At 49.5% G+C, this 11,322-nt stretch overlaps 1 protein-coding gene and 1 pseudogene across 2 annotated transcripts; both read left to right on the top strand.

The window, feature by feature from the left end:
* Positions 1-1,344: 1,344 nt before the first annotated feature.
* On the top strand, positions 1,345-2,487 carry CUNH20orf173 (chromosome unknown C20orf173 homolog). Its single transcript, XM_024743064.1, has 4 exons — positions 1,345-1,437; positions 1,812-2,059; positions 2,140-2,305; positions 2,461-2,487. Exons 1-4 carry the CDS (start codon positions 1,345-1,347, stop codon positions 2,485-2,487), a joined length of 534 nt encoding a protein of 177 aa, XP_024598832.1.
* Positions 2,488-5,607: 3,120 nt separating this feature from the next.
* On the top strand, positions 5,608-6,669 carry LOC112398602 (frataxin, mitochondrial pseudogene; annotated as a pseudogene). Its single transcript, XR_003003022.1, has one exon. The product of XR_003003022.1 is annotated as a frataxin, mitochondrial pseudogene (transcript).
* The last annotated feature ends 4,653 nt before the right edge of the window (positions 6,670-11,322 follow it).

Genomic DNA, 11,322 nt, shown 5'->3' with positions numbered 1-11,322 from the left:
TGTTCTCCTCCTATGGAAGAAAACATTTTGATTTAAAAGTAAAATTGCATGATTTCTGACCCTCCTTGTCTTCTGAAACCTTAAAAACAACTCAAAGTTTTTCATTTTGTTTTTTAACATCTTCCACAGGCCAATATTGAATTAAGGGAGTGACACTGGAGATGAAGAAGGTGGTTTGGAAATAGAAACAAATAGATTAAAAATGATTTGGAGGGCTTCCCTGGTGCCGCAGTGGTTAAGAATCCGCCTGAGAATGCAGGGGACACGGGTTCGAGCCCTGGTCCGGGAAGATCCCACATGCCATGGAGCAACTAAGCCCGTGCGCCACAACTACGGAGGCTGCACTCTAGAGCCCGTGCTCCACTACAAGAGAAGCCACCGCAATGAGAAGCCCGCACACCGCAAGGAAGAATAGCCCCGCTCGCCACAACTAGAGAAAGCCCGCGCACAGCACCGAAGACCCAATGCAGCCAAAAATAAATAAATAAAATAAATAAATTTTTAAAAATGATTTGGAAATCATAGGAGAGGGAGGAGTCAAGGATAGTGCATGGGTTTCTGGCTTCCGCAACAAGCTGAATGGAGGAACATCTGTTGAGATAGAGAAGTCTTGGGAAGGGGTTGGTTTAAAGGGAGCAACATGAGTTCTGTCTCCAGCTTGCTCAGGGTGACAGGTCTCTGAGACATCTAAGCTGAGGTGCGACAGGCTGCTGGGTATGGGGTCTAGAGAAGAGAGAGGCCTGAGCCGAAGATACACTATTGGAGAGGGGGCTTCACACATAAATAGTATCTACGGTTCCCTCTCCACTCTGTTCCCGTTTCCTGTAAATATTTATTACATGATTCTCAGTCTTAGGGATTCGGAGGTAAAGAAGACAGTCAAGGTCAGTCAAGGTCAGTCTCTATCCGCGTGGATCTTGCACTCAGTGCAGGCAGCTTGTGTGTAACAGACAGGCTAGGGTGGTGGCTTTGTGCCTAAAGGAGGGAGGTCACAATGTGTACTTTGTGATGAGAGCCATGATATACCCAGTGGCACTGAGGACCCCACTGAGAGCTCAGCCTTCCTCCTGCAGGGAGGATAGGGCACACACCATATGTTATCTCTCTGCTCTCACACCTCCCATCCCAGGCCCAGCCAGAGTCCCCTTTGGAGGGGAGCAAATGGATAGGGAAGTGGGAGATGAGGGGTTGGGAGGAGGTGTGGTGTGGAGGGCTGGAGAGCCGTGGAAGCCAACAAGACAGAGGGTTGGGGGGCTATCTGTGGCCTCAGTTCCTCACCCCTCCCAGTCCCAGGTAGAGGAGCCAGTCAGCTGCCTGCCACTGGAGCCTTTGCCTGGGCCAGACATGAAGTGCTGCTGGCAGATTTTTGTCCTGTGCATCTCCCTGATGCTCATCTTGTGGCTGATGGCCCCCTGCCTGGATCTGGAGCCAGAATCGGCACTCCACTAAAAATGGATGAAGGTGGTACCATGGCGTTGCAGCTGCCCTCCGTTCAAATTCAGGAAATATGGCTGCCCATCCAGGACCCTCAACGACTCTGTCTGCCACCACACGGCCAGAGGGAACTGGTTTGATGTAGGTTACGAGAAGACGATGGGGCACCTCATAGGAGCAGCAGAGCCCACCAGCCCTGACGCTGTGCTCTCGTGGTCGGTCAGTGGTCAACACTGGGCCAGCCCATCCCGTCCTTCCCAGGCCCAGCCCACCTCCCACTTCCTGGCCCAAACTCCTGCCCTCAGCCCTGGCTTCGTGTGCCTCCTATCTTCACAACCTCAACCCCTGACCTCTGGATGGAGGTCTCACTCACCTAGCTCTGCTTTCCTTCCACTGGGGGCCCATACCTGGATCTCAACCCCCAATCTCCTCCCTCCTGCTATTTTCAGGGCATGAACTCAGCAAGCGAGCTGGGCAGAGTGTGGGAGAAGCTGTTCAAGGTGATTCCCAGGACCTCGGTGAGCCATTTTGATCTCTTCTGTGGAACTTGTGCATCGGTGGGGAACTCGAAGATCCTGTGGGCCGCCAGCCTCGGCAAGAGCAGCTATCACACCGCGGTCTCCAGGTGGGCACTGAGGAGGGGGCAGGGGACTGGACGTCCAGGTCTGCCCCCAGAGGTTTGTCAGTTTCTGCTTTCCTTCCCAGGATGAACCAGGTCCCTATTCAGGGCTTCGAGATGCTGGGGAACCAAACCACAGGACAGTCTGTCTCTCTCAGGAATGGCAGGGACCAGGGTTCTTGGAGGCAGCTGGATCTGCTGCTCCTGAAGCTCTTTGTTCTGGCATGGACTTCAGATGCTATGAGTGAAGAGGTGATGGTCTGGGAACCCAGACATTCTTAGTATGGGGGGTAAGGAGAGGTCACTGCAGGAGATGACAGAGGGGGCTCCAGGGAGACCCTCTGCTGGCTTATTGAGAGCACCTGCAGGACTTTTGCAGGTCTCAAGGGATGCTGAAACTTCCTTAGATTTTGGAAGATGGTCCAGTTCCCTAGTAGAATGGAAGATAGAAAAGACCAGGTAAGGGGATGAGAGGCAGGAAGATGTAGCTTCGGGCTGCTGTGGGAAAGGCCCCAGGTTGGCCCTCTCCCCCTTCTTCCCCAGGTCCTGGTGATCAGCCCCACCTTCCTCAGGTACACCCAGGGCAACAGGCTGGATAAAAGGGTCAGTATCCATCCCAGGGGCTCGTGGCTCTGTTCTGTGCCTTGCACACCTGTGACCCAGTTAAAGATTCTTGTCCTTTCCTCACTTAAAACTTTCCCCTGTTATGCCTTCAGCATAGAGTTTTAAAGCTCCTGTCGGGCTTCCCTGGTGGCACAGTGGTTGAGAATCTGCCTGCTGATGCAGGCGACATTGGTTCGAAGATCCCACATGCCGCAGAGCAACTAGGCCCGAGAGCCACAACTACTGAGCCTGAGCATCTGGAGCCTGTGCTTTGCAACGGGAGAGGCCGCGATAGTGAGAGGCCCGCGCACCGCGATGAAGAGTGGCCCCTGCTTGCCACAACTAGAGAGAGCCCTCGCACAGAAACGAAGACCCAACACAGCCTAAATAAATAAATAAATAAATGTCAGATGCAGGCTTGTGACATCCTCTGTCACATATGGGAGGACGGAAGTCGGGCACCAGCAGACAAGCAAAGCTTTCACTTTGGCACTGGTGAGTGCAGTAGGTGCAATTCTAAGACGGCCTCTAGGATCGCCATCCACTGCTGAATACACACCTTCCTCCAATGATCCAATCACACTAATTTAAGTGCTACTTTAAAAAAAAAAAACAAAAAACTCCTGTCTGGCTTCCAAGACCCGGCATGGTCTGACCCCTCCCCTCTCCCCTCCTCTCTTCCAGGCTCACACCATGGGCTTCTCAGCGTTCCCCAAACACACCATCTGCTTCATGCCTTTTCAGACGCTGTTCCCTCTGCCTGGAATGCCCTCTTCTTGTCTCCCTAGGGAATCCTCTCTCTTCCTCCAATATGATGAGAATCAGCTAGCTGGTGCTGTCTTTTCTGGGCTCCGGGGTCCCTCTGTGTGTTCAGTGTCTGTCTCCTCTGGGGAAGGAGAGCTCCGTTCTCCTTCCAGCTCCAGGAGGTGAAGTGGGATGAGGACAGGATTCAGCCTGCTGACACACATCCCTCTCTCATCCACTAGGATGCCCACTTTGGATTTGGAGCAGAAAAGCAAGGAAGGTGGCCCCATTACTGGGAGGATGTTAATCAGACCAATGGAGATTCTGTCCATACACAGCGCAGAAGCAGAAATGGAAGTCAGCTAGAGTGGACAAGCTCACCGTTCACACGGGACACCCTGCTGGGTGCACACAAGTCCTCGTCCTTTGGGCCTGAATGCAGGGGAGTTTTGGGGTTGCAGCAGCAGGAGCAGCAGGGCTCTGGGGACGCTCAGGGGTAAAGGGCAAGAGGAAATTGTATAGCAATCAGTCTGGTACTGAATAAGTCCTGGCCTCATTCTTTTACCTGTGAGGACAGTGCCAGGTGAGGAAGGGCCAGACTTGACTTCCATGGCTCAGGGGGAATATTTACACTCATTTCTCTGCCTGGTCCCCCAGATCATGCAGGTGGTGTAAATTTAGAGCCAACCCTGTGCAAAGTGCAGGCCCAGACTGTCTTGGGGGAAGCACTTTTCCCATTGGACAAAAGAGATAAGCCTCTTTATTTCACCCTATGCTGGCAGGTGAATTTTTTTCTAGCCCAGCTTTTTGCTGAAGGTTCAGCTCTTTGAGGTTTCCAGGGCTTTGTAGGGGCCTCCGTTCCAATTCTCTGCCTCCCCTGGGATCAAGGTCCTCTGCCCACATGAGCATTAAACTCCTAAATTCCTGGGTAGCCTCTTAGGCAGCTCAAGTGCTCCCCATGCTGTTTTTCAGTTCTCTTTTCATTTCTGGCATCTGGGGACTTCCTGTTTTCTTTTTAATTAATTAATTTTTAAATTTATTTTTATTTTTGGCTGTGTTGGGTCCCCTTTGCTGCACGCGGGCTCTCTCTAGTTGCGGGGAGCGGCGGCTACCCTTCATTGCGGTGCTCAGGCTTCTCATCGCGGTGGATACTGCGCCACCAGGGAAGCCCGGCAGGCCGATTCTTAACCACTGTGCCACCAGGGAAGTCCCACTTCCTGTTTCCTTTTACCTCTGCTCTGCATTTAAAATAATTTTTATTAATATATATGTATATGCTTGCAAAATTACCAATTAACTCAGGAAGGATACACAAGACATTAGGAATGGTAGTTGCCTCTGGGGAAGAGACTGGGTAAGTGGGGAACAGATTCTTTCTTTTCACTTACTTTTTAATACCTTTTGGACTATGTACCACGGACCCCTATTATACATTCAAAAATAGGTACAATTTAAAAATTTTAATACTTAAAAAAATTTAATTTGACCAGCAGTCTGGATTTTTGTTGTTAAGAGAGTTTTCAGCTTATCTTTTAATTTATTATTTTGCTAAATCTGGAGCCAAAACTAAGTCTTCACAGATCTCCTGCACTTCCATGAACTGGGTGAGTATGTGATAAGGCCAGTGATTTCCATGGGCAGCAGCTCAGTGCGTCATTCCTGTGGAGAACAGTTTGGCAGTTCATCAGAAAGTTAAACATAGAATTACCACGTGAGCCAGCAATTCCACTCTTAGGTAGATACCCAAGAGAAATGAAAACATATGTCCACATGGAAACTTGAACACAAATGTCTATAGCAGTGTTATTCACAATAGCCAAAAGGTGAAAACAACCCAAATGAATGGACAAACTATGGCGTGTCCATACAATGGAATATTATTCAGCCATTAAAAGGGACAAAGTATTAATACATGCTACAACTTGGAAGAACCTCAAAAACATGCTAAGCAAAAGAAGATGAAACAGGAGGGAAGGGGGCAGGGCACAACCTTTAAAAGAATGACTTAGCCGTTGAGGATATGACATAAACTGGTTAGAACCAACTAGGTCCAAGGTGGTGGAAAATTCAACCTCCAGTGGACCTTGAGCCTCATTATACGCTCGTTGTGATATATCAGCATATGCTAAATGACACACCCACCAGCGTCAGGACAGTTCTGAGGGCAACCTTAAGAGGCCAAAATGAGCGGCCGCAGGTCACGAGGAGCATGTGGATGCTTGGGCACCGAGCGGCTGCCAGCCTCTTGCCCTGCTCGGCGCCCCCGGGCTCTGCCCAGGCCCGCGCTGTGGCCCCGCGGCCAACGAAGGACCCCCGGCTCTACGGCTGCCGGGGCCTGCGCACCGGGACCGCCGCGGCCGGCACACCCAGCCAGCCCAGTATGAGCCTCTGCTGCCTCAACCAGATCCTGAATGTCAAAAAGCAGTGTGTCTGTTGGATGGATTTGAGGACAATGGGAACTTGGGGTGACGCTGGCCCTCTGGACGATACCACTTATGAAAGACTGGCCGAGGAGATGCTGGACTCCTTAGCAGAGTTTTTTGAAGACCTTGCAGACAAATCTTACACATTTGAAGGCTATGATGTCTCCTCTGGGAGTGGTGTTTTAACAATTAAACTGGGTGGAGATCTAGGAACGTATGTGATCAACAAGCAGACCCCAAACAAGCAAATCTGGTTATCTTCACCATCCAGCGGCCCCAAGCATTACGACTGGACTGGGAGAAACGGGGTGTACTCCCACGACGGTGTGTCCCTCCACGAGCTGCTGGCCACAGAGCTGACCCAAGCCTTAAAAACCAAACTGGACTTACCTTCTCTGGCCTACTCTGGAAAAGGCACTTGCTGCCCAGCCTAATGCTAAAGACGTTGAAAGCTCTAAAGCCAAGACCCCAGCTTCCTTCTGCAGCTGAATGGCTAGTCTTCTCCATTCCTGCTTTTGAGGACAGTTGCATTATGTGTAACAGCTCTGTGAAAAGACCGTGTCGCCTCCTGCCCTGCCCCTGAGTTCAGATTTTTAATTTCCGTAGGTTTCTTTTGATTTATTGTCTGATTTCCTCCCTCACGTGATAGCCCATATCTTTCATGTCTGTATGCCCATACCTTTAATATATAACCTCACAACAGAGAAAAAGAAGAAGGACAAATTCCAGGAGGAGAAATGAATTGGCTTCACCATTCATTCTCTGAAAGACTTACTACAAAAACTGCATGAAGAGTGGCTGGCCAACCTTGCCATCCTGTCTCAAAATGAGACTCATTAAAGGGAAGCCTAAAACATTCCTACTCCTCTTGAAAGTGTGAACACTTCTAAGCCCTTTAGTATTGAAGCATCAGTGGCAACTCGGGAATTCTGAAACCGAAGACCATTTTCTCTTTGTGCTTTGTGACTGCCAGGGTGTGGCCCGCATGGGGTGACACAGGGAGATGTGGTGCTGTGTCTTCCATATGTGCATATATATGTACACACACATTTACATGTGTGTGTACATATATATTTTTAAAATTTAAGGGTCAGTATAGAATAAGCTATTGCAACACTGGTCTGAGGATGCAGAAAATCTCCCAAAAGCCACCTCTGTAAGCTCATGGATATAGTACAATAAATGAGGCCATGGAGCTGAGGAGGTGCTTGGTAAACTGTGAAAGGCCACATAAATGAAAAGATGTTGGTTAGTGAAAGGAACCCTGGTCTTACAATTGGCCCAGCTCAAAAGTAGTTGTCTGTCTCTGGGCAACTTTCTTGAACTCCCTGGACCTCTGTTTCCCTGTGTTAACAGAGAGGGTTAAACTGGATAGAATATAGTCGATTCCCAATTTAGACATTTAGTGGTCCTGTCAGGCAACTTAACAGGCCAGCTTTAATTCCCTCTAGTAGAGGGCTGTACGCGGGCCTCTCACTGTTGGGGCCCCTCCCGTTGCGGAGCACAGGCTCCGGACGCGCAGGCTCAGCGGCCATGGCTCACGGGCCCAGCCGCTCCATGGCATGTGGGATCCTCCCAGACCGGGGCACGAACCCGTGTCCCCTGCATCGGCAGGCGGACTCCCAACCACTGCGCCACCAGGGAAGCCCTGAACTCTGATTTTTTATGGAAGAAATTTTCATGTATTTTCCTTGGTAACAATCTCAAAAAAAGAAAAGAAAAGAAAAGAAATCCAACTCCTGAGAGGTTTCAAGGGTTGACTACACCAAATATTCACTTTTGTCGTAATGGTAAATTCTCTCTGACCCAGGAGGTTCCAAGTGGCCCCTTCTTTCCCCTCTGGGTCTCCTGCTCATCCACATCAGACCTGGCACACAGCCACTCCCTCCTCACCTCCTGTCCCTTTGAGGCTTAAATCCACACCTCCCTTGTCAGCCGGGCTCTGGGCTGGATGCCAAAGTGGGGGTGAGGCTTGCCAAGATGCCTGCACAGAGGCGGTCACAGTGTGTTCTCTTGTGATGAGGCCCTGGTGTAACTGGGCTGGTATGAAAGACCTCGCTGGACACCAGTCTCCTCTGGGGGACCACAGGACACAACAGTTGTCACCTCTTCCATCCTTTCAGCCTCCAGCCCAGGCCTGGGCAGAGTTCCTTCTAGTGGTTAGCAGGTGGCTGGGAAGGCAAGAGGTAAGGTGTTGGGAGGGGGTGCGGTGTGAAGGGTTGGGGGAGGAACGGAAGCTACCAGGACAGGGGGTGCTGGGGATGTCTGATGACCCCAGCCCTTCCTCCTTCCTAGCTCTTGGTGTCAGAGCCAATCTACTGCCTGCTGGGGCACCATCGTCTGGGCCAGAGATGGGGGTTTGATACCTGAAACTGGGTCTGGTAGCTGTCTGTCTGCTTACATTGTGGCTGGTGGCCTCCCTTCCGGACCAGCAGTCCAGCCAGAATGACTCTCAGGAGAAGCCCAGGATCCGCTCAAGGACCTGCCACTGCCCCAGGAACTCTAAGAAAGTGTATCTGTTCATCTGGGGTCCACGGGTGCTCTACCTGCCTCCACATTCCAGGAGAGTCTGTTTGGTTTGACGAAAGCTTTGAAATGCACATTGAGCCCCTGATGAGGTCAGAAGCACCCGTGTCCTCTGATGCTTTGCTATTGTGGTTGGTCAGTGCACAATCTCGGTCTCTGTCCAGTCCCCATGCCCAACCCCAGGCCCTGGCCATCTCTCCCTTCAAGGCCTCAGGCTCTAACCTTCTTCTACAGATGGTTGGGAGCCTAGGGTAAACCCCTAAATTTCTCCTTCCTGAGGTCCTATGAACTTTAGGATATCAAGTCAGAGAAGGAGTTTGGGAATCAAAACCAGCAGTCAATTAAAGAGCCTTTCACACACCCACTGGACCGTGTGGGGTGCCAGGCCTGTGCAGTGGTTGGAAACTCAAAAGTTCCTACGGGGCTCTGACCTTGGCTTCAAGATTGACCAATATGATATGGTCCTTAGGTGGGTGCAGGGTAAAAGGTGGAGACTAGGAAAGTCAGGCTAAATCCTCCTCTTCCCTCAGATGTCCATCCTGCCCTCCTTTCCAGGCCCCTGTCCAAGGCTTTGAGACAGACGTGGGGAACATGACCACTATGCACATTACATATCCCGAGATAGACAGCCCTCAGGATCCTGGCGCCCAGCTGCTGCTGCTTCCTCTGAATTCATCTGGTCTGAAGTGGGTCATGGAGGTACTGCAGAAAGAGGGCATCACGAGGAAGCCAAAAAATCCTGGGCATGGTGTGGTGCAGCATTGTAAGGGGTGACAGTGGGAACTCCAGAGAGACCCTTGCTAGATATCAGGGCACTGCTCTAAGCTTGGGGACTGCTGTGTCAAATGACTCTGAAACTCCCCCACCTCCAATCCTTTTTTAGTCCAGGTCCCTGGTGGAAGTAAAGAGAGCAAAGACAAGGTGAGGGACCAGGAGGGAAAAGGGGAATGAGTAAAATGATGTGGCTTGGGCAGCCACTGGACAGACCTCAGGTCACCACCCTCCTCTGTTTCCCCAGGTCTCAGTGATCAGCCTCAGCTTCCTCCAGTATGTCCAGCAGAGATGGCTGGGAAAAAACGATCACTTTCCATCCTTGGGGTTCATAGCTCTGTTGTACACCTTGCACGCCTGTGACCAGGTAAGACACCGTCTGCAACTCACAGAATTTCATCCCTCTGCCACTAAAAATGTCCATTTTCCCAGGGACTTCACATTAAGTCTAAATCTTTCTGTCTGGTTTTCAAGACCTTGCATGGTCTGACCCCTCCCCCCACCCCTCCTCTCTCCCAGGCTCACACCATGGGCTTCTCAGCGTTCCCCCCACACACCATCTTACTCATGCCTTTTCACACGATGCTCCCTCTGCCTGGAATGCCTTCCCCTTGTCTTCTCGAGGAATGCTCTCTTCCTCCAATATGATGAGAATCAGCTAGCTGGTGCTGTCTTTTCTGGGCTCTGGGGTCCCTCTGTGTGTTCAGAGTCTGTCTCCCCTGGGGAAGGTGAGCTCCGTTCTTCTCCCAGCTCCAGGAGGTGGCCTGTCACCCTTGATGTTAAGTGAGTGTTTGCTGAAGGAATGGTCGGGGGGCATGGAAGCAGGGCAGGATCCAGCCTGCTGCCCCACAGCCCTCTCCTGTCTTACCCCATCCTTCCAGGTATCCTTATTTAGTTTGCGGACAGACCGGCTCAGCAGGTGGTCCCATTACTGGGATGAAGAATATTGGTTCAAGAGCAACATGCACAGTTTTAAAGAAGAGCAACAGGTCATTCTTTTTTTTTTTTTTTTTTTTTTTTTTTTTTTTTTTTTAAAGAGTTTTTTTTTTTTTTTTTTTTTTTTTTTTTTTTTTTTTTAACAGGTCATTCTTAAGCTGCAGTGTGAGGGGAAGGTTGTTATTTACAACTGAGATGGTCCCCAGCCTATTCAGCCCACTGGAGGCCCCAGGAGGCTGACAGGTAGTCAAGGGGACCTTGGAGTGTCAGAGAGGGACTGGAGCTTCAAACACACCCTGGATGAAGGTCACTCTGCTACTGATAAAACCCTACATTGTGGCATTAAACGGCTACATCCTCTTCTAGATTCTCAACAGCAAACATTTCATTGTTACTCATATATATATTTACCTGACCAAAAAATAAAATTAAACGAAAAAGAGGAAAAAGCAAACCCTAAAGTTGAAAACACATCAAATGGACCTAACTGTATATCAGATTGATAACATAACCACCAGGGAAAGAAGTAGTTCAAGTTCCTTTAGAATTCAATATACTGTGTATTCTCTGTAGGATAGATTCTGTGGATGAAAAGAACCACAAAGAAATTTTAAACTTCACTCAGTAGATTTATTATAATATTGTAATTTATTATAATATTATAAACTATATAATAAATATCACAGAATAAAATAAATAATTATATTAATATTATTAGGAACCAAATACAAAATCAGACAGGTATAATAAAAACCCTGTGACATTAAACTCACACTGCAAATATCATTATGAACTCAATTTTTATGTTATTTTTATTGTGGTAAATTATACATAAAATTTGCCATTTGAAGGTGTACAGTCCAGTGGCATTAAGTATACTCACATTGTTGTGCAACCATCACCATCTTGAACTCACAATTTTCAAAACACATTTTCTGCGAGTCTAAAAACCGTGACATCCCAGAGGCAACGATCAACTCTGGAATGCAGATTTCATTTTCTAAATATTTTTTTCCCACCAAAAGATTCCAGGTCTGAACAAGAAAAGTACAAGGAAAAACTGGACATCAAATTTGGGACAATTTGAGCATCAAAAATAGCAACTGATGGGCTTCCCTGGTGGCGCAGTGGTTGAGAGTCCGCCTGCCGGTGCAGGGGACACGGGTTCGTGCCCCGGTCCAGGAAGGTCCCACATGCCGCGGAGCGGCTGGGCCCGTGAGCCATGGCCGCTGCGCCTGCGCGTCCGGAGCCTGTGCTCTGCAACGG

Source organism: Neophocaena asiaeorientalis, unplaced genomic scaffold (assembly GCF_003031525.2).
Source record: "Neophocaena asiaeorientalis asiaeorientalis breed wild unplaced genomic scaffold, Neophocaena_asiaeorientalis_V1.1 scaffold82, whole genome shotgun sequence".
Taxonomy (NCBI): Eukaryota; Metazoa; Chordata; class Mammalia; order Artiodactyla; family Phocoenidae; genus Neophocaena; species Neophocaena asiaeorientalis.
This window is presented reverse-complemented; position numbering and strand designations above follow the sequence as displayed.